Below are 22,308 nucleotides of genomic sequence, written 5' to 3' on the forward strand. Positions count from 1 at the left end.
CATTGAAATACTTAAACACCCTAACAAGGGAACCTCCCCATCGCACCCCCCTCACATTTAGTTATAAGTTGGCACAGTGGATAGGCCTTGGAAAAATTGAAAACAGATCAATTGAGAAAACAGGAAGAAGTTGTGTGGAACTGTGAAAAAATAAGCAAAATATACAAACTGAGTAGTTCATGGGAGATATGCAACATGAAGGACATTAGGAATGCAGGAGCGCCGTGGTCTCGTGGTAACGTGAGCAGCTGCGGAACGAAAGGTCCTTGGTTCAAATCTTCCATCGAGTGAAATGTTTAATTTTTTATTTTCAGTTTATGTGACAAACTCTGTTTTCATCACTTTTTTTGGAGTGATTATCACATCCACAAGAAAACCTAAATGGGGCAAGGTAGAAGAATCTTTTTACCCATTCGCCAAGTGTACAAGTTAGGTGGGTCGACAACATATTCCTGTCATGTGACGCACATGCCATCACCAGTGTCGTATAGAATATATCAGATGTGTTTTCCTGTGGAGGAATCGGTTGACCTATGACCTTGCGATCAAATGTTTTCGGTTCCCATTGGAGAGGCACGTCCATTCGTCTACTAATCGCGCGGTTTTGCGATGCGGTCGCAAAACACAGACACTAAACTTTTACAGTGAACAAAGACGTCAATGAACGAACGGACAGATAATAACTATGCAAAAATAAAGAAAATAAAATTTTCACTTAAGGGAAGACTTGAACCATGGACCTCTCGTTCAGCAGCTGCTCACGCTAACCACGGGACTGATCTCACATAGTCCATGATGTTGCCTATGTGACGTGTGGACTACTCAGTTTGTATATTTTGCTAACTTTTTTGCAGTTCCACACAACTTCTTCCTGTTTTCTCAATTGATCTGTGTTCAGTTTATCAAGGCCTATCCACTGTGCCAACTTATAACTAAATCTGAGGGGGGTGCGCTGGGGAGGTTCCCTTGTAAGAACATGAGCAGGGATGATTGACTCAGGCTTTCCCCATCCCAGCTGCCAGCAATCGGAGCTCGACAGACCGCACTGTCAACACGAGGTACGAGCACTACCGGCGAGTAACTGCCGCCGCACGGCCGACGTCCAGCATTTGGTAAACAGCAGCAAACTTCTCATTTGACAGTGGCCACCAATCGTGGTACATAACACAAGAGCCAATGGACAACAGAGGTCATGGTCTCCCTCCACCGTAAAAACCTATTAAAATATAGTTCCCTCTCCTTCATCCTTAAGTGACCAATAAACTAACTACCTTTTTAAAATTATGACGTAATGGCATGCACAGTGAACACTAACAACAAAATGTAAAGGACACTGCATAGCTGGAAGGCACCATTATACCCAGAAGAAGGCCGCTGCAATCGTGGCCGAAACGTTGGCTTCTCTATAGCAGCAGTAGTTTTTACATTATGACGCAGTACCAAACCCAGAAAACGTTTATGTCGACATTCTAGGGAGTGTTCTCCAACAGGATAACACTCGTCGACATACTGCTGATGTCACCCGACATGCTTTATGGAGCATTGACATGTTGCCTTGGCCTGCTTGATCATTAGAGCTGTCTACAATCGAGCACATGTGGACATCATCAGAAGACGACTGCAGCATCATCCACAGACAGTATTAACCATCCCCGTATTGAGCAATTGAGTGCAACAGGCATAGAACTCTGTCCCACAAACAGAGATCTGGCACCCGTAGAACACAATGCATTCTCATCTGCATTCAACATTCCAGCTGTTACACTGGATACTAATTTGCTAGCATTTCACATTTGCAGTGGTTTTTCTTACACTTAACACTACTCTGTGAACTTGTAGTGTTAACCACTTGAATATGTTACCTAGACATATGAGGGTCACTCCAAAAGAAATGCACACTAGTTTTGTAAAAATACAGTATTCATTCTGTATGTGTGAAAGACTTACAGTGTGTAGATACATCCTTCCCGCTTCCTTTTCAAACTTGGTTCAACCTGTTCCCGTGAGTGGCGCCGTCACAGCATGTCTTCAAGATGGCTGCTACACTTGACGTTCGTCAGAAGCAACGTGCTGTGATAGAATTCCTGTGCCGTGACAACGAGACAGTGGGAAACATCCACAAGAGGTTGAAAAAGGTATACAGAGATGTTGCTGTCGATCACAGTGCAGTTAGTCGATGGGGAGCAGGTTACGTGATGAAAGCGGGCACGGCAATATTGAGGATTGTCCTCGCAGCGGCAGGCCTCATACTGCACACACTCTGGACAATGTGCAGAGTGTTAACGAACTGGTGACTGCTGACAGACGCATCACAGTGAATGAATTGTCACGCTACATTGGGATAGGGAAAGGAAGAGTTTGCAGAATACTGAAAGTGTTGGCGTTTGTGCCAGGTGAGTCAAAAAACCATGGAAGCGATCACAAAACTCAGATAGACAACACTGAAACACCCACCTCACAGTCCTGACCTGGCTCCATGTGGCTGTCATCTCTTTGGGAAACTGAAAGACTCTCTTCGTGGAACAAGGTTAGAAGATGATGACTCCCTTGTGCACGCTGCCAAACAGTGACTCCAACAGGTTGGTCCAGAATTTTACCATGCGGGTATACAGGCGCTTGTTCTAAGATGGTGTAAGGCAGTTGAGAGGGATGGAAATTACGTGGAGAAATGAAAAGATTGTTCCTAAAGGACGTATCTACACACTGTAAAACTTTGACATGTAGAATGAAAGATGGATTGTAAAAAAAAATGGTGTGCATTTCTTTTGGAGTGACCCTCGTATGTATTCCTGAAATGTCATTACTCTGCAGTAATTATTTTTTGGTGTTGCATTTTTTTCTGTCACTGTGTATTACACAAATGCACTGACTGGCATAACAAATGCAACAAGTAGTTAATGATGTTATACCGATGTGTCTTCTTTTCTTGATCCCGGCTTTTTGGGATCTCTTGTGAAGAGTCACGATAAAAGTTTATTTATGGCATGGGACAATCTGTTGTGGATGAATTCGTTTCCGACCAATAATCTGTCCAGTTAATGTGAAATAATAATGTATGATAAAAGTGTCCAGATAAACCTTATTACACTTCCACAAGATTGTAATAATTCCACCTGGTACAGTTTATCCTAGAATTGGAAGCTGACTGCTCTGTTTTAATGAAGTAATGCCCATTCAGTTATATTGGCATTTATAACTGGTTGTGATTTGAACTTCTGCTTGGCAGTGTTGGTCAGTATTCAAAATCTACTTGCAATTAATGTTCATTTATCAATAAGAATAGTGTTCGCCAGTAAAATGCAATATCAGTGAAGTTACACAGCAGTTGGTAGTTTAACTTTTGAAACCGCTGGTTTATTGGCATTTCTGGAAAAGAACACTTTTATACTCTCATTCGATCAGCAAATTCCGTGTAACAGTTTGTATTTGTAATGGGACTTATTATGTCGCAAATCGTTCTAATGAATTAATTGATTTTGATTACAGTGTTGCTAAGCAACGTGATCAACAAGGTCATATGTGTCCTAATTAAAACAGAACCTCGATATTTTGAATAAATTTTCAGTTAGTTTTTATCAAAAATCAGTATTTGTCTCGAAAAGTAATTTCAAACTTCGTGCATTAAGTCCAAGCATGAAACTTCCTGGCAGATTAAAACTGTGTGCCCAACCGAGACTCGAACTCAGGACCTTTGCCTTTTGCGGGCAAGTGCTCTACCAACTGAGCTACCGAAGCACGGCTCACGCCCGGTACTCACAGCTTTACTTCTGCCAGTATCTCGTCTCCTACCTTCCAAACTTTACAGAAGCTCTTCTGCGAAACTTGCAGAACTAGCACTCCTGAAAGAAAGCATATTGCGGAGACATGGCTTAGCCACAGCCTGGGGGGTGTTTCTATATCAGTGCACACTCCGCCGCAGAGTGAAAATCTCATTCTGAGTCCAAGCATGTTTGCGATTATTGTACACGATTTAATGGATAGCTCAATCATGTGCTAGTGTATAACGTGTTTCAAATCTAGTGTACAGGTTTCAATTTCCCCTGATGGGCTAAACGACCTTTTGTAATAACATGATGTGTCTATCTCGCGTGAAGTCTAAATGAAACTGGATTTGTCTCTATTCGGCTCAAAATCACTGTACATGTGCACTTTTAGCACTCTTAAGTGGTAACTCGTCTAAGAGTAAAAGCCACACATAGATTCACACTTTTTACATGCATACAAAAATCAAAACACCTTTATATTAAACACCTTTATATTAAACAGATAAATTATGGCATCCAATTAGTAATTAAATATTTCCTATTCTAAATAAACTTCAAGAACAAATACTTCATAATCAGTCAAATTTTATCCCATGAAAGAAACTTAGTCTGCTAAAATGGGTTCAGATTACTGTCAACTCGTGTCTGGACGATGACATCACGAATTGATTCTTGTTTGGAATGAACGAAATACCTGTACTGAAAAATACTATCAGTTGAGTAATTAACGGACTTTTATGACAAATTTCGTACCGCTTGCATCGCTACAATGTGTAGTTATGTATTTAATCAGATTGTAGTGCTTTATCCTATATTTTTATATGTGGTGTGTCACTGGTATGTTATTCGCCTTATTTAGCAGGGAAAAGTGTAACACTGGTTATTGCACTAGCCTAATTTTTTTTCTGGTGCAGCATGAAAATGCATCACTGGATGTGAGGCAATAGTGTTTTCCATCTTTGTAGCACTGATTGTAGAAGCATCTATTGTCCCCATTTGCAATCAAATGTCTTTGCCAGGCTCTTTTTATGAACATCATAATCATCTTTCTGGTGTAAACATACCATTAAGCTGCAAAAGCTGTTGATTTGGTGGAAGATGCTCACAAATACAATGCATTGCAGAAGTGTTCAGAACTACTCCTTTCACGATTTCTAGAACTTTAAGAAGGTGCAAGGAAACCAGAAGTGGCCACGAGAAGAGCATTGTCAGCAAGAGGACCACTTCTTATAACTTAAATTTCTCTGCCAGTCTCACACTGCCACCACTGAAACATGAAATTGATTCCACCGATTTTGACGGGTCAGTGTCAGCGAGAACCATTCGAAGAAAACTGAACAAAGCCAATTTTCAACCTAGAAGACCTGCCACAGGCCCAGATCTCACCTGAGAGCATCGCACAGCTGGACTGTTTCGGAATGGGAAGCAGTGGCTGGATAGTACAGCAATGGAAGCAGGTGTTGCTCATCATCGACGGGTTGAGATTTGGTCTGCAGTTGTGCAATGGTAGAGAGGGCTTGGGGAAAGGTCTTGTTCTTTCTCTTCATCTTTTTCTTCTTCTGTAGTGCAACAGCCCTTAGTGAACTTTGGTTTCTTCAACGATTTTCCTCCACATTTCTTCATTCTTTGCTACTCTTTTCCAACTCCCATGCTGGTGAGATCGACTATTGTGTCATCAGTCCATCTTCTTCTGGGTCTCCCTTTTCGCCTAGCCGAATGGATCGCATCTTTCATCATTTTCTTTGGAATTCTATCCTCTGCCATTCTCTCACGTGTCCTAGCCACCATATTCACTGTAATTTCACAAATTTTACTATGCCCTACTTGGTATTAATATCTCAAACAATGGGAAATCCAGGATGGAATGTAACGATACCAGAGAAGGAAAGTTGCTACTCACCATATAGCGGAGATGCTGAGTCGTGATAGGTACAACAAAAAGATTCACACAATTGTAGCTTTCAGCCAGTAAGGCCTTTGTCAGCAGTAGACACACACACACACACACACACACACACACACACACACAGTTACACAAACGCAACTTGCACACACGTCTGCAGTCTCGGAGAGCTGAAACCACACTGCGAGCAGCAGCACCAGTGCATGATGGGAGTGGCAACTGGGTGGGGGTAAGGAGGAGGCTGGGGTGGGGAGGGGGAGGGATAGTATGGTGGGAGTGGTGGACAGTGAAGTGTTGCAGTTTAGACAGAGGGCAGGAGAGAAGGTGCGGAGGGGTGAGGGGGTAAGTAGCGGAAAGGAGAGAAAATAAAAGACTGGGTGCTGTGAAATGACGGCTGTGCGACTAGCAAAGGTTAAGGCCAGGAGGATTACGGGAACGTAGGATGTATTGCGGGGAAAGTTCCCACCTGCGCAATTCAGAAAAGCTTGTGTTGGTGGGAAGGATCCATATGGCACGGGCTGTGAAGCACGAGATGACAGATATCATGTTTGGCAGCTGTGATTGTGTGTATCTTTTTGTTGTGCCTATCGCGACTCAGCATCTCTGCTCTATGGTGAGTAGCAATTTCCCTTCTCTGGTATTGGTATTAATACCTGTAATTGGTATTAATACTTGTAATTTGGCATTGTAGCGTAGTCTCCAGCCTTCTTCCTTTTTTATTGGACCATAAATTTTGCATAGTGTTTTCTGCTTAAAGGTTCTTAGTGCATTTTCGCCATATTCTGTCAACATCCATACCTGTGACCCATACGTGATGACTGGGCAGACTAGGGAGTTATATATTAGTAGTTTTGTTTTTCTTGTAACAAGGCTATTTGTGAAAAGTTCTGTATTTGCAGTGTAGGATCTGTTTCTGCTTGTATTCTTTCTGCACTGTCCGAGGTGTCTTGCCACAGTTCACGCGGCTACCCCTGTCGCAAGTTCAAATCCTCCCTCGGGCATGGGTGTAAGTTATTTTAAGTTAGACTAAGAAGTGTGTTAGCTTAGGGCCTGATGACCTCTGCAGTTTGGTCCCATAGGAACTTACCACCACCACCACCACCACTGCTGCCACAGCCACTTGTATTCTTTTCCTTATAGCCTTTCCAATACTGTTACTATTTGTTATTAGGGCTCCCAAGTAGTTTAAGAGAGTAGACTTCTTTGAAGCAATTCCCATTGATGTTTAGGTCTTTAGGGTTTCTTTTGGCCTCAGATTGTGGCATTACCATAAATTCATATACAGCGTGTTACAAAAAGGCACGGCCAAACTTTCAGGAAACATTCCTCACACACAAATAAAGAAAAGATGTTATGTGGACATGTGTCCAGAAACGCTTAATTTCCATGTTGGAGCTCATTTTAGTTTCGTCAGTATGTACGCTCAATGGAGCACGTTATCATGATTTCATACGGGATACTCTACCTGTGCTGCTAGAACATGTGCCTTTACAAGTACGACACAACATGTGGTTCATGCACGATGGAGCTCCTTCACATTTCAGTCGAAGTGTTCGTACGCTTCTCAACAACAGATTCGGTGACCGACGGATTGGTAGAGGCGGACCAATTCCGTGGCCTCCACGCTCTCCTGACCTCAACCCTCTTGACTTTTTTATGGGGACATTTGAAAGCTCTTGTCTGCGCAACCCCGGTACCAAATGTAGAGACTCTTCATGCTCGTATTGTGGTCGGCTGTGATACAATACGCCATTCTCCAGGGCTGCATCGGGGATTCCATGCGACAGAGGATGGATGCATGTATCCTCTCTAACGGAGAACATTTTGAACATTTCCTGTAACAAAGTGTTTGAAGTCATGCTGGTACGTTCTGTTGCTGTGTGTTTCCATTCCATGATTAATGTGATTTGAAGAGAAGTAATAAAATGAGCTCTAACATGGAAAGTAAGTGTTTCTGGACACATGTCCACATAACATATTTTCTTTCTTTGTGTGTGAGGAATGTTTCCTGAAAGTTTGGCCGTACCTTTTTGTAACACCCTGTATTTTGTTTTGTTTTCATTTATTTGAGGCCAGTTTTTAATCATCTGTTTCCATTGCCCAGTACGTTTCTTGAAGTGTGAAGTGTATTGATATTTCTTCCTACTATAGCAATATCATCAGTGTATGAACATACCTGACTAGTTTTCATAAATATAGTGTCGCATTTGTTGATTTTACTTACTACACTCTGCAGGGCTTTATTGATTAGGACAGTGGAGAGGCTATCATCACCTTGCTTCATGCCTTTGTTTAAGTCAAACCTTTCACTAGCTAAAGATTTTTGCTTTTGCTCTTGTCTTGGTCATTGTCATTCTGATTAGTCTTGTTAGTTTAGCATGCATGCCAACTTCTTTCAGTACTCTGTATAGTTCTTGCCAGTTTGTGCTGTCAAAGGCTTGTCGGAAGTCGGCGAATAGGAAATGCAGATGTATATCACATTTATATAATTTTTCCATCGTTTGTCTTATCACAAATATTTGATCAGTTGTTCCTTTGCCTGGTCGAAAGTCAGCTGATATTCCCCTTGTATGTCTTCTGCGCTCTTCTCTATCCTTTCATTTAATATATTTGTGAAGATCTTATAAGCTGTGCTTAGGAGTGTTATACCTCTATAGTTTTCACGTGCTGCTCTATCTGCTTTCATATAAATGGAGATTATTATTTAGTTTTCCAATTATCAAGCGTAGTTTCGGTTTCCCATATATCTGATATTATTGTGTGCAATGGGAAAGGTATTCCTATTGCACATTCTTGTGCAGGACACCTGTTTAGAGTGGATCTCTTACGGTGTGGGCGGGAAGCAGTACTACTGCCAAGGACAGATTTGTTCTTTGTGGAGCATGTGGGTCTTAAAGCGCATCGTTATGTGGAAGAGATTCTATCTGAGCACGTTGTGTCTTTCACTGCTCTTATCGGTGACGGTTTCACAGTAACGGATGACGGTGCACACCCACATGTTGCGAGAATAGTGCGAGGAGGGTCAGAAACGAAGTGGACATTTGTGTCGTGGCTCGGCCTGCTCAGAGCCCCGATTTGAATCCTAGTGAGAATTCGTGGAACCAGCTGGGGAGAGGTCCTCGATAGGATTATTCAGAGAGTGTGCAGGACCTACAGGAGTGCCTCCTGAAAGAATTGGATAAGATTCCTCGAGATGACAGTGCTGTATTAGTCAGGAGCATGCCTGAATGGCTGCATGCTGTGATTGGTTCGTGAGAAGATAGTATACCCTTTTGAAGATGGTGAGACAGGTCTTTGAAGTGAAGTATATAGAACCAAAACAGAAGTGCATTACTTCCATGAACTTCTTCAGTATTTGAAGAGTGAATTATTTCGCATTACTTCTACGTCAGTGGCTTAATCTGTTTATAACTGTCTTGTTTTTTCGTTGTTACACACTTACCGTATTTACTCGAATCTAAGCCGCACCTGAAAAATGAGACTCGAAATGAAGGAAAAACAAAATTTCCCGATTCTAAGCCGCACCTGGAATTTGAGACTCGAAATTCAAGGGGAGAGAAAAGTTTTAGACTGCACCTCCAAATTAAAACAAAGTTGGTCCATTGTAACATGAGACACAATTTAGGTCGAATGGATAAAGATACAGCTACAGTAGTTTGGTTCGAGTTGTAAGCTTAACAGTTAAGATTTACCAAGTAGCCATTGCTATGTGTCAGGCACTCCGTCCGTATTTATACGGGTACCCTTCCCTTTCCACGTGGTTCGTCTGGTTTGAATCGATTGCTTATTGTGCTTTGATCTGATAAGTGCCGTTCTCTTTGTTATACTTGTTTACGTCACTCTAAGCTGAAAATGCATTATTGTACTGTGTCATGCATTGTTTGTCGCATTCTGATAATAAGTGTTTACGACCTGTAGCCGCTCGTGGCATGGCTAGCTTTTGTGCGCGCTACCGCCGCTTACAATGAAAAAAAAAAAAAAAGAGGAATTGTCTCATAAGGGAAACAATGGCAAGAGACTGCTATTTGTTGTTACTTACACTGCTGCTTTCTTTGATAATGTTCAACAAGAACCGAATAATATACCGCGTACGATAGAAGATGTTCTGAACGAGAGTTTAGCGAAACATTTTCTCCATTTTGAAAATCTTTGCAGACGCCTCTTTAGTACAGTACTTTCCGCACAGAAATTAGTCATCTTAGATTTAAAAATCTAGTCAGTCGCCGTGCTTCATTTCTGACTGTATCACTATTCAGCATAAGAATAATATGAATATAAACATGATGTGATATGTATATTCTTCAGTGTTTGCTGCTGTCTCACTCTAGTTTCGTAGTATATTATGCAGACAGGATTTAAATGAGATAGTAGCAAACACGAAATAATACACGGCATAATGTTTCTATCCTTCTACCTTTTCTTTTATTTCCTGGCGCAGAGGTTTTGGTGCCAATATTTATCTTTGTGCCTGCAAAGCATGCCTGTGTAGCGCTAAATATATTTGACGGAAGAAGTTAGTTGTGGCAGCACCTACCAACATTTTTCAGAACTTCCGCTTACTTTGCACTCGATTCTAAGCCGCAGGTGTTTTTTTTTTTTTTATTACAAAAACTGGAAAAAAAGTGCGGCTTAGATTCGAGTAAATACGGTATGTCGGACCGTACCACAATATTTTGTCATAAACTTAGTCTTTAAACGTGACTGGAACTTAAAATAAAAATTAAAAAAAAAACAACTAAGCGAACTGTTGCGGTTTTTGGCCACTCAGTATTATCAATTTATACATATTGAAACGCTATGTAAGTTGAGAGTATACTTGAATACAATAATACTAAACATTTGAATAGCATCAAAATGAACATCAGTTTTAGTAACAGTTATCTAAATTACACAACGAAAACCTAACTTTAAATGCAAGTATGGTATGTTCAAGCATTACTTAAATAAGCTATCTGCTGGTACCCTTCATTTGATTGCTTCTTGTATCATTTTGTACCATCCATTGATTGATTATACGCACAAATAAAAAGTGACGATCACATCAGGTACACGTACAACACGCCCCCTTCTGAGAAACAAAGGTACAGTAGAGCATTGATATCGGAATGTCGTTCATCGAATGACCACTCGAGCGAACTGTTACTCGCTCATGTGTGGCCTCCTCTTCTTCCGCCCCACTACCATCTTCCCCTCCCTCACCCCTGTGCACCGGTGCCGACAATAGTAATCGTGTTTGGTTAACTCCCTAATCAAAATTGCAGCTGGCAAGTAGTTACAACTGAAGTTTTAAATCTGTATACATGGAGAAACATTGCTATGTGTATACTGTATGCAAGTGTAGTACAACAAATGTACCATTAATTTTAAGAATTAGAACTCTTACCAATTGTTATCTCTGCCCATTGTTATTTAAAAGTAGAAATATTTGATCATTTATTGTATGTAATGATTTAAACATCATTTGACCAATGTCAACTGTAATAATTTCAAGCCCTTGTTTGCGAACTTGGCACTGCACGAGCATGTACAGGGGTAGCGTTTTTACTGAAATTTGCTCCTCTATTACTCTCAATGTAGTTGAGTCTGTCATAATTTTTTTGTGAGATATTCCCATGAGAATAAAGAACATTCCGTAAAATTTCCACTCGTTTTCATTCAGTCCCTTTTTAGCTATTGAACTGCGAAAATTGATGTTAGAAGGGTTTTGGCCATTTTTGAAAGGCTCTAGAAAAAACGAGTGCATTCTCAGGACTGCAACTTTTACTGCAGGTAGTTATGTAAGTACACAACACAGAGATAACATATTATTAGTGAGTCCCTCTTCCTTCATTAAAATTGAAGACCTTAAAAAGTGAAGATTGATAAATTTTTTCAGAATCTTTATAGAAAGAGTTTGAGTGACTCTCTTGCATGATAGAAAAATTTTAAAAAATTATCCCTGAAGTTCATTTCATGCTGAGCACACTTGTTTTTGAATTATTCTGATATCTTTCAAAATAACTTGGCAATTAAACTTGCCGCAAACGTCGATTTCCACTAAAATTTGCCCAACCGCCATTGTAAAAATTGCTGCCAGAAAAAACTAGGACTTATAAAAATTTTTAAAACAGTGTTTTGTGAATGCCTGCCTATAGGGAACTCATGATAAAAAAATCAAGAAAATCAAAAATGTTGAGCAACAAATTTTATTCATATTGGGTGATTTTAAATGGATTGACCCAAAGCCGTAACTCAAATTCTAATTGTGCAATTAATCTGAAAATTTTATTGTGTCCTGAGAAAGTAATAAGACAACTTAATTACTGTTATCAATTTATGGTACAAATTGTATCATTAACAGAGTTTTTAATTTTGTACATCCAAAATTAACTTTTTTTTCTACATACAATCATCTAAAAATCAGAATTTAATGGCAGGATCTCGTATTTTTTAGTTCCAGGGAGACAGCAACACATTGAAAACAGTTTCTGAAAATTTCATAGTATTAGTGCATATATTTTTTGAGAAAAGGCTTCAAATAACACAAAAAAATGTAAAACAGAGAAAATGAGGCTCAAAGATTTTCTTCTCATACCAGTACATGTAATAGGCTTACCTCAATTTTAATATCCTCCATACTGATACTCCTCATCCTCCAGGTTTCTCTTCCCTCCTCTTTAAATCTGCCTGGCCTGTATTTGCAGGTAAGACACTGATCTGTTAGCTTTCTTGACCCTGCTCTCGTTGATGGTGTAAAATGCTTTTGTTGTAAACACACCAGGTTCTATACCAACTCTCTTCAGCACTTCAATTCTGCCATGATTTCTGCATCATAGACACCTATTTTTAGTGCTTCAAGTCTCCAGAATGTCCTTTTGGAGCATCCAATCCAAATTAAATTACTGAGGCTTTCATTTGCATTTTGTTTCTTTCTGTGAACACACTTCCTTAATAAATCAGGGTTTGCAAGAAACCTGAATGTGGGCTTAATTGCATTCATAACAGGTTGTGATAATGAGTGTTTGTGTGAATACATCTGATTTCTGTTGTTGAACTTACACCAATCATCTTTCAGACACAGATTGTGCATTGGTGTTTGGTCTGTGGATAATTCATGAAAAAAAATTGCCCACACAGCATGCCTCATTGCCTCGAAATTATGTTTGTTTTTCCTGGTAGCTCTCCCATAAAATAACTGGAGAGAATCAATTGCTTTCAGAGTAAGCCTGCCTTTTCCTCCTAGTGGTTTTCCGTCCTCAAGTAATTCACCTTTCTTCTCTTTCAGCAAGCGACGAGGTCGATCACCGAGCCTCTTTTGGATGTGGCCAACACATTCCAGCTTTTCTATTGTTGTAGTGTGCAGGTTTTTATCTATTACAGCTTTGAATGAGTAGTAGTCCCCGTCACCAAGGTATTTAGTATATCTAACACCATACTGGTCCTCAGATCTGCAGCAGCCTCCATGCCCTCACTGGAGCCACAATAATTTTTAGAGCATGCTACTGTATGCCTTTCTTGCTACAGTTTCTCACTGTCTTCATTTTTGGCGTCAATACCGATAACAGATGCAGCTCTGTGCAGAGATGTGTGACACCTTTTCATCCAGGTCCCATCAACAACAACAGACATTTGTAGGAGATGAATGAATGTCTACCCAAGGATATATTTCTTTTTGGTTTATTTGCACCAATTCCTCCACTCCTCTTTTCATGGATATTTTGGCAGTATCGCATACATCAGACATTTCTTTACCTATTTTTTTCAAGCCTTCCGCAAGGTGGAGGCATGTTCAGAAAACCGCACAATAAATTACCTCCTTCCCTGCCCTGTCCAAGGCATCTCGGAGCATATGATAACCTAAAATTGCTTTCATAGGTACCATTGTCAGGTTTTTTGGAGTAAGAAATGAACATTCATAGCCACACAAATTGCAAATTAATTTAAAATCACAAGCTATTCCTACTCTTTCTTCAACAACTATCATGCATTCTGTGTTTTTACAGCTAACACACAAACATGGAAACTTCATATCCTGACATAGAAGCTCTAAATCAATGAATCTGAATCTGATCCAGTGGAATCCATATCAAAATCATTCACGCACCTGTACGATTCTCGTGTCCCACGATACTGAAGCTGAGAGCTTATGTTCTTCATTTTGAGTTGCTTCCTCTTTTTTTTGTTGGTAAACCAATTTCCATGAAACCTCTGTTTTCTAAACACAGTTTCTCCACCACCCGTTTTGCATAAATCTTGACTTCCACGCAAAGGTTTGTGAATTCAACCTTCCATCTACTGATATGTGTTAGTATTGCCAAAACATACATAAACCACATACTAGAAAGTTGTCAGGCAAAGATGTAGATGTCAGGCAGAGACATAAATGACAGCCAAAGATATCGAAAGAAAATAGCCTTCACACTGACAAAAATTCCGCTGAAGCAAGCAGTTTCCCAAATGTCGGAAAAAGTGGGAGTGGCCGCCAGTGCAGAATTAATCAGTTTAACAATTTAAAGACATTTCTAAAGCTGCTACCACGATAAAATTCACACACACAACATAGATTAAACTGTGTACATCGAGAAAATAAAATTTTTGAAAAATCGATTTTTTGGAAAAAAAAACGATTACATCCCCCCTTACACAAAAATGACGTGTTCAAAAAAAAGCAACTTTCTGGCGCCTAATGTAACCTTGTTACAGCCAATGGATCAAGGCATTATTGAGGCTTTCTTACAGTGTTACAGAAAAGAGCTGTGACATAAATTATTACTCAAAAGAGATAGGCGGGAGAAGAAAGTGTGTTAACAAGTCATAAAAATATTTATTTGAAAGATATGTCTTACATGATGGGAGCAGAATGGGATAATGTAAAGGAACAAAATGTGATAAAGCCTGGAATAAAATTTTGGGTATTGCAGAAAGTTCTCAAGTCCGATTAAAAATGATGAGTGGTACGATATGTCCGAAGTGCTCGGTATGCTGAAAGAACTCAATTGCCACGAATGTGATGAAGAAGCATTCAAAAATGGACGAATCTCAACAGTGCAGATCCAGGGCACCAAATCTTGTAGCATAACAAAATTGTAAACCTCTTCATTGATAAAACTGATGCCACCAGCACCTTAACTAGTGGCTCAGAAAATGGGAATGAAAACGTACCGGCTGTTTCTGAAGCATTTGCATATTTTGATACTGTCTTGTGGTTTGAAGCGGAAAGTGAAAGTCACCAGTATCAGATATCTGTCCTGAAAAAAGTTCATGACATAGCTGCTCATAAATGGGTAACTTGTTAGGCTTGTTTGAATAGACCAAAATCAAGGATTTTTTTAAGCGTTAATACTGTACATGCAGAATGCATATGTATTGCATATTTTTTACTTACTAGGTTGTACGACAGACATTCATAGTTTACCGGCCTTTGTAATAATAAAAGGGATTCATGCAGTTATGAATATATGTAATTTTTGTTGGTAAATAAAAGTATTAATTTTGATAATACAAAAAAAAAAGAGAAACACGTTTATGAACTGCTGTATCCCCAGTTATTTCCGATAATCAGCGCTCTACTGTATGATAATTGAAGTCGAATATGTTTACTAATTACTTTTGTCTCCTCACAGTACACAGCTTACTAACAGCTTTGTTCTGGTTTTTCCTCAAATTATAGCAAGAAGACATCATCCATTCAGGAGAATTATAACCGACCTCCTCTCAGCTCATCTGAACACAGCCATCACGTCGGTATCCCACCGGTAAATGGTCAGAGGAAGCTGGAACGTCAAAATTTGTCTCCGTCTGTAGTAGACTTTAAGACTGATTTTGGGGACAAGTTGGATTGCAATCCAGAAGTATTTCTCAGAGATGCGCCGCCTCTCAAGCCACTCATTGCGAGGGCCATCGTGCAGTCTCCGTACAGGTGAGTCTCATTTGTTTAGTTTGAGTAGTGGAAGATTCTCACCCTAATGTACAGTGTGTTCCGTAAGTTGCTATGGACTGGACTACAGACTACGCATGTAGATTATGTTGGAAGTTTGAAACAGAGATGGCAGAACACATGTTGGGACAACCGTATTTTCTTTTTTTCCCGTAGATACACTATTGTTTTTTTAATTTGTATTTGTTCTACTGTTGCGTGATATTTAACTGTTGAATGCAATATGTAGTGGTTAGATGTGAAATGTGTTTTTAACGTATTGTGCTTTCAACTGAGGAATGTATTTTTTATTGTTGCATGCATGTTTCAGTATTAGGTGCCAGACAAACTGGCAGATCACCTAAAGTAAACAAACAGAAGTTGTTGGATACTTCCGGCTCCATGCAGCAGAGTCCAGCAAAATTGTTGTGCAGTTTGTCACAAGAGAAAGATATTGGGCTTGCAGTTGTGCACAAACTGGTTAGGCAAACATTGAAACTTTCCACATATAAAGTGACAGCAGTGCAAGTGTTGAAAGATGCGGATCATGAAAAGTGAATTCATTACAGCGAATGGTTATATCATTTATGAAGAGGAATACCATTGATATTCTTGATGTCACGTCCTATAAAGGTGAGGCCCGGTTACACATGTTTGGTCATGATAACACACAAAGCACACGATTATGTTCAAGGGAAAACCCTCGTGCTGCCATTGTGTGATTGGAAAATTAAAGTATGGGTAATAATATTCAGATAGTGCAGTATTGAACCTTTATTTTTTGAAAAACTGTGAACAGTGAATGGTAGTGTTCGATGAGTCACAGTTTCATCAGTCAGCTAAAGACAAACAAAATCAACCACTCATGGTTTTAACAATATGGTGCAACTATGCTCACAGCTAAGAACACTGTGTGTCTTCTGGAAGAATTTCTGGGGAAATTTATCCTCTCAAAACACCTATGGTCCACTCACATGCCAGCCATAACTCCACCAGACGTTTTTCTTTTGGGAGCAGCAAAATCTGTAGTGTATTGTAATCACCCACACATGTGTTGCATTGTGATCGCCCGCACGTGTGGTGCGGCGCGCCGTGACCGCCCGAACGTGCTTTGTGACACAAAAACTGAATGAAATTAAGTTGGTTCCGACCTGTCCAGCCACCTGTGGACTTTATTTCCAACATGTGTCGTAACTGAGCACAACTTTCCCAACACCTAGTGTAATAAAGTTACAGGGGTGGAATTACTTTAACTTTATAGAACCTGCCATCACTGGAGTAGGTTGCAAAGTGGGATTCAGTTTCTCTAGGAAATCATAATTTAGCTCTATGACTGGCAAGGCCAAAATTTGTCTTGTCTATTTCATTCGTGAGGTTTATTTTTGTACTGTTCTGGGACCATGCAGGAACTTCAGTTCCTTTGTTTTGTATTTTTTTTGCCCAGTACTTCATCTTCTCCCCAAGTTGCTTTCTCTTTCTTATGTCCATTTTTTGTCCCTCTCCTCTTCAGTATCCTCCTGAATCAAGGAAAGCTATTCGTTCTAAACTTGTGGGTACCTGTTGTATACAGTTGATGTTGTTTCCAGTTCTTTTCTTGTTTAAGATGCAAGCTATTGATTTTTTTATTCATTTTTTTAATATATATTTTCATCTGCAAGCATTGAATGGAGACCCACTTGCTAGAGCAGTTGTCATTTTTAGGCCAAGGGTAGTTTGTGCTGTTGTGACTACTTTTGATCTTTTAGGGGAGGAGAGGGAATGGGATAGGGAGGGTGGGTGGGGGGGGACATACTTTCTCTCTCACCCAGTTAGGTATCTGATTCAAGACATTCTACTGGGGAGGTGGGGGATTGAAATTCCAATGTTATCCTTACTTCCGAGGGTAAAGGGATCCCTAGGTTCATAGCACGTGCATATTTGGATTATGGTTTCCATTATTTTTATATTGTGAGCTCTCTCTTCTCGATTTAACATACAGGATAACTATGTTATATTTTCAAACAGTGGAAACTCCAGGTTTCAATAGCAACAATATTAGGAAAAGGATAGTTTGCTGGTCACTGTAAAGATGATCTGTTGAGTAGCAGATAGGCACAGTTACACATTACTGCTTTCTGCTGAAGCCTTTGCTTGCATGTTTGATTTGTGTGTGTGTGTGTGTGTGTGTGTGTGTGTGTGTGTGTGTGTGTGTGTGTGTGTGTGGGTGGGTGGGTGGGTGGGTGTGGGTAGGTGGCCGTGCACGTGCGCACGCTTGTGCGCGTATGTTTTCTTTGCTGATGAAGTATTTGGCCCAAAGCTATAATATGTAACAGTTTTTTCATTGTGCCTGCTGCAACTCAGAGGAACATCTTTGCAGTGAGTAGCCATTTACCCTTTTTCTCATGTTGTTTGTTACATGTTCCCTTCTGTGCTCTGGACCCCTTCTCCCCTGCAACTTCTCCTGTGGTGGAAGCTGTAAAATTTTCTTAAATCCCGACTCTCTTTTTCTCCATGATGTCACTCCCATTGTCACAGTACTGTTCCGTGGCACATGTCGCATCTTCAAGTCAGGACACTACAGCACAAAATAACCCATAAAACCAATATCTACTGCAGCCTGTAATATTATTGGTATTTCCGTCCTATGAAAGCTTTGAGTACCCTTTGAAAGACATTTGTTTTGTATAATTTACATAACTGTAAAGATGCGCATCTAGCGCGGGCGCTAATACATCGATTGCGCAGTCAAAGAAACATTTTAACAGAAGCTGAACTGTCGTTCCGCTTCGATCTAAATAAAAGATGACAGTAAAAAAGTTTGTAGATCTTCAGATTTTTAATGTGCTTCTGCTTGTTATGTGAAAACGTAAAGGAGGTCGACTTTAAGTTAAAAAAAAAGTGAGCGGTCTTGCTAGCGTGCAGACAACATTATTAATTAATAAAATTAAAGTAATTCATGTTCGAAACTGTAAATCAGCAAGTTATTGTTATCAGAGGTGTTGAACAGTGCAAGAATTGTCTTCAACGAAAGGAGAAAAGTAGTGACTATAATTTGTGAAAAAAAAAAAGAAAAACGTGAACCAAGGAGACAGCACAGGACAGGCTGAAATCTGATCGCACCATACTGTTAGAAAAGTAATTATGTAAGTTGTATTGTTTATAAATAAGCCCTAATTTGCTAGTGAGAATTGTTTGAATATATTTAGTGTTTACCAGACTTCTTATTCTGTTCTTTTCCTTTATACTTTTTTTATCCTCCGTGCCATATTATTTTTATAAATGTCAAACAGCCTTTACTACAGCAGAGAATACTGCGGCATCCTGGTCGTAGACAGAAGGCCGCTCCTTGTCTTCTATACAACTCATAGCTGCCCCATTTATTAATGATTTCATTTGGAAAAGTAATTTTTTTTTACTATTCATTGTTAAAGGTCCCTTAGGTAATTATAAAATTCATACTGATTACGTAAAGAAATCCGGGTTGTTGTTTTCCAAATAATAGAAGTCTTTGCGTAATCAGAAACTAGCCTCCTTCTGACAACGATCAGGAGCCGACCAGAAGACGGACGTCTTCGACCGCTTTCGTGTGTCCTGTGGCAAAGCTGTGCCAAACTGGGAACACGGCATTCTAGTATGAAATACCGATTTAAATTGAAAGAATTGAGATATATTTAACCAAATAAAATAATATTTTTTTTTATCATACTAGATGTGGCGACCGAACAGGGACATGATAAAAAATTTTTTTTAATCTGTTCTGTTATTGTTTCATGACATCATCCGGTGGACATCGAGAAGCCGTAAATGAAGTACTGAACAAAACCGTGGAAGTATAAAAAAAAAAAAAATTTTTTTGAAAAGTAACAGCATTGCACAAAACGACTGATGTAAGTACGGTTTTCATTACGCATAAAATCTCGCGTCTTGCATAAAAAAACTGATTTCCGGAATTTCTTTCCTTACTGCATTATTTTATCCTATCGCTGTTATTTCCTTGCAGAATTGCTTATTTACATAGTTAGAATTCATTTCTGATCATCTCTTCATGCAAAGTTTATTTGTTAGTATTATGAGCATCTTCATTGTTGCTACGGTTAAGAACACAAGATGGATGCCATAATAGCAGGATTCAGTGTCTAGTAGGTGTTTGTCACTTATTTTCAAAGTTAGGTGCCATCTTGTCTTCTACCCGGTATAGCTCGGCAATTGTCACCTACCGCGGTGTGACGTTTGACTATCAGGAAGCGTCGCAGTGTGCGCATCTGAGAGTTGACGATCAGCGTGCTGCCAAAGATTTCTTTGAGCAGTTACGTCACAAACTTGAAAATAAACATGTCAGATGACAGAGGCAAGCCGACAAACAGTGTGGATGACGTTGATGACACTGTTGTCAAGTCATACCCACTACGTTCGCGAACGGGATCAGGCAGACCCGATTCGCAAATGGAGAGAACGGCAGACGATGATGTTGTGCGTGACGTATCGTCACAGCAATCATCGTCACAGCAAGCGGGAGAAAATTCGATGGTTGAAATGATGAGAATTTTTTTTCAAGAAAGAGAACAGGAGAAACTGGAAAGGGAAGCTTATAAATTACAAAAACAACGTGATAGAGAACAGGAGAAACGGGAAAGGGAAGCTTATAAATTACAAAAACAACGAGATAGAAAAGAAAGGGAACAAAAATGGTTTGACCTAAATACCATGATTGGTACAATGAAAAATAGGTTAGATAATATTGATGCCAACTTAGAGGCAAGAATAAGGACAGTCACGGTGGAATATATCTCGGAATTAAGTACTAAAGTTAATGAAAGGATAGAAGGTATTCTGCAGAAGGTAGATGCATGTGAGAGCACAGTAGGTAACGTGCACAAAGACATTAAAGTACAAATCGAAAGTTGCCAGGCAGTTACAACAGAAGTTTCAAAAAAATCCATTGAGGTCGGAGCTAAAGTAAACAAGCTTGCAGACAATGTCGTCACTCTGCAAGGCCAGGTCAATGACCTGACACAGGCGCTATCCGAAATAAACATTGAAAAGAAGGTGAATGATGCTGCAGCAAACGTACGTTCCACGATAGGAAAAGAATTTGTAGAATGGGTCAAGACCAAGGAATAGTATATAGAAAACAAGGTTCAACACGACTTAAAGGAAGCCGTTAAGTCAGCCACAGTTGAAGTTTTAGCTGCTCCAGGTACATCAGGAGATACGATTCTCACTGAATTAGGAGAGATTCGTAGAGTTTTTCACCGAGATCTTCCCGAGTGGAAACGACACCTCACTGAGGAAATTGAGCAGTTGAAACAACAAGTCAATGATTTTCCTAATGACAATAGAAGTGAGCATTCACACTTGCTTTCTTCAGAACATGAATACAATAATAATCCTATGTCTCGTGTAAAATTCTCTCCACTTGTACATGGTCACAGCAGTAAGAATCCGCTAGTACGCAACCAGAATGATCAAGTAACTCTTGTCGAGCTCATGAAAGAAGAAAGCGTTCTCAAGCACCGCGTATTCCAGCCTTTTCTGCCAGAGAAACGCAACATCCACCCAATGGTTTTTCTGAAGTCATTTAATGGTGTTTTTCCTGAGAGCTGGGATGACAAGCAACGTATGCGCTTTATAGTAGGTTACATTCAAGGAGAGGGTTCTGTCTGGGGAACAGAAGTAATTGACAGATGTAATAATTACGCTGACTTCGAAAAGCAATTTCTGAACAAATTCTGGAGTTCAGGCATACAACAACGCCTTAGAAAGGAGGTATATAATGCTGAACCATTTAATACGAGAAGTGCTGGTCTCCGTAGGTACTTCGAGAAATACCTGCGAAAAATACAATATTGGGACACGCCCATTTCCACGACGGACGTAATTATGATCCTTAAGTCAAAGCTACCGGTATCAATCAGGGAGAAGTTAGTAAATGTCAGTGACGACGACACGGAGGCTTTTCTGTCAGTACTTGACAACCTTGACATGATTCAAGAAGACGTGCGTGCTAGTGCGCGGAGTAATTGTAATCTTGGCCCGCACACTACACAGCCGCACGGTGTAGGCGCAGACTCAGGTATGTCATACCAACCCAACAACAGTAAAGGACAAGACGTTCCGTGCGATAATAACAACTACTATCGCCGTAACGGGAAGCAGAAACATAAATTCCAGGATCAAAACAGGTACCACCCCATATACCAGACAACACAACAGCAATACGGTAATTCACCAGTTAATTACAATGATCGCTATCACTACAATAACGATCGCCAAAATAATAATAATTTCAATGGAAAAGGACGTTGGATTAACACCAACAGTCAACAGCAGTATGGTAACCAGCCTAGATTCCAGCACTGTTCTCAAGGGAGAAATCCTCCAGATCCTTCCAAGCAATACAAACAACAGTATGCTCCAAACTTTAGGAATAGTCCTCCACCTTTTACCAACTATCAAAGTCAAAATCACGAACCTCAAAATTCTCGCATCTATTATGCCCGAACAAACCCGCCAACACACACCATCTCGACTGAAATTCCGACAAATAGCTCGCAACTTAGGTGGAATACGGAAGCAAACTTCGTACCGAGCTTACCGCCCGGTACTTCAAAGGTAATTGTGAGCGAAATTCAATCTAGTGAACATGCGGAAAACTAAAAGCACACTTCTACCGATTTCATACCTTCAGAACTAATCTCCAGGCAAAAGGAAAGCAATTAATGGACTGATCCAATCCCCAAGATACAAGGTTCAGAAGTCAACCTAGA

At 39.9% G+C, this 22,308-nt stretch overlaps 1 protein-coding gene across 1 annotated transcript in view; it reads left to right on the forward strand.

Annotated features, from left to right (window-relative positions):
• Positions 1–22,308, forward strand: part of LOC124720339 — a 100,285-nt gene that overhangs the window by 57,242 nt on the left and 20,735 nt on the right. Inside the window, exon 2 of the mRNA XM_047245660.1 lies at positions 15,317–15,565. Within this exon, the coding sequence (XP_047101616.1) occupies positions 15,317–15,565 (249 nt within the window). The remainder of the gene's footprint in view (positions 1–15,316; positions 15,566–22,308) is intronic.

This window comes from Schistocerca piceifrons, chromosome 11 (genome assembly GCF_021461385.2).
Source record: "Schistocerca piceifrons isolate TAMUIC-IGC-003096 chromosome 11, iqSchPice1.1, whole genome shotgun sequence".
Classification (NCBI taxonomy): domain Eukaryota; kingdom Metazoa; phylum Arthropoda; class Insecta; order Orthoptera; family Acrididae; genus Schistocerca; species Schistocerca piceifrons.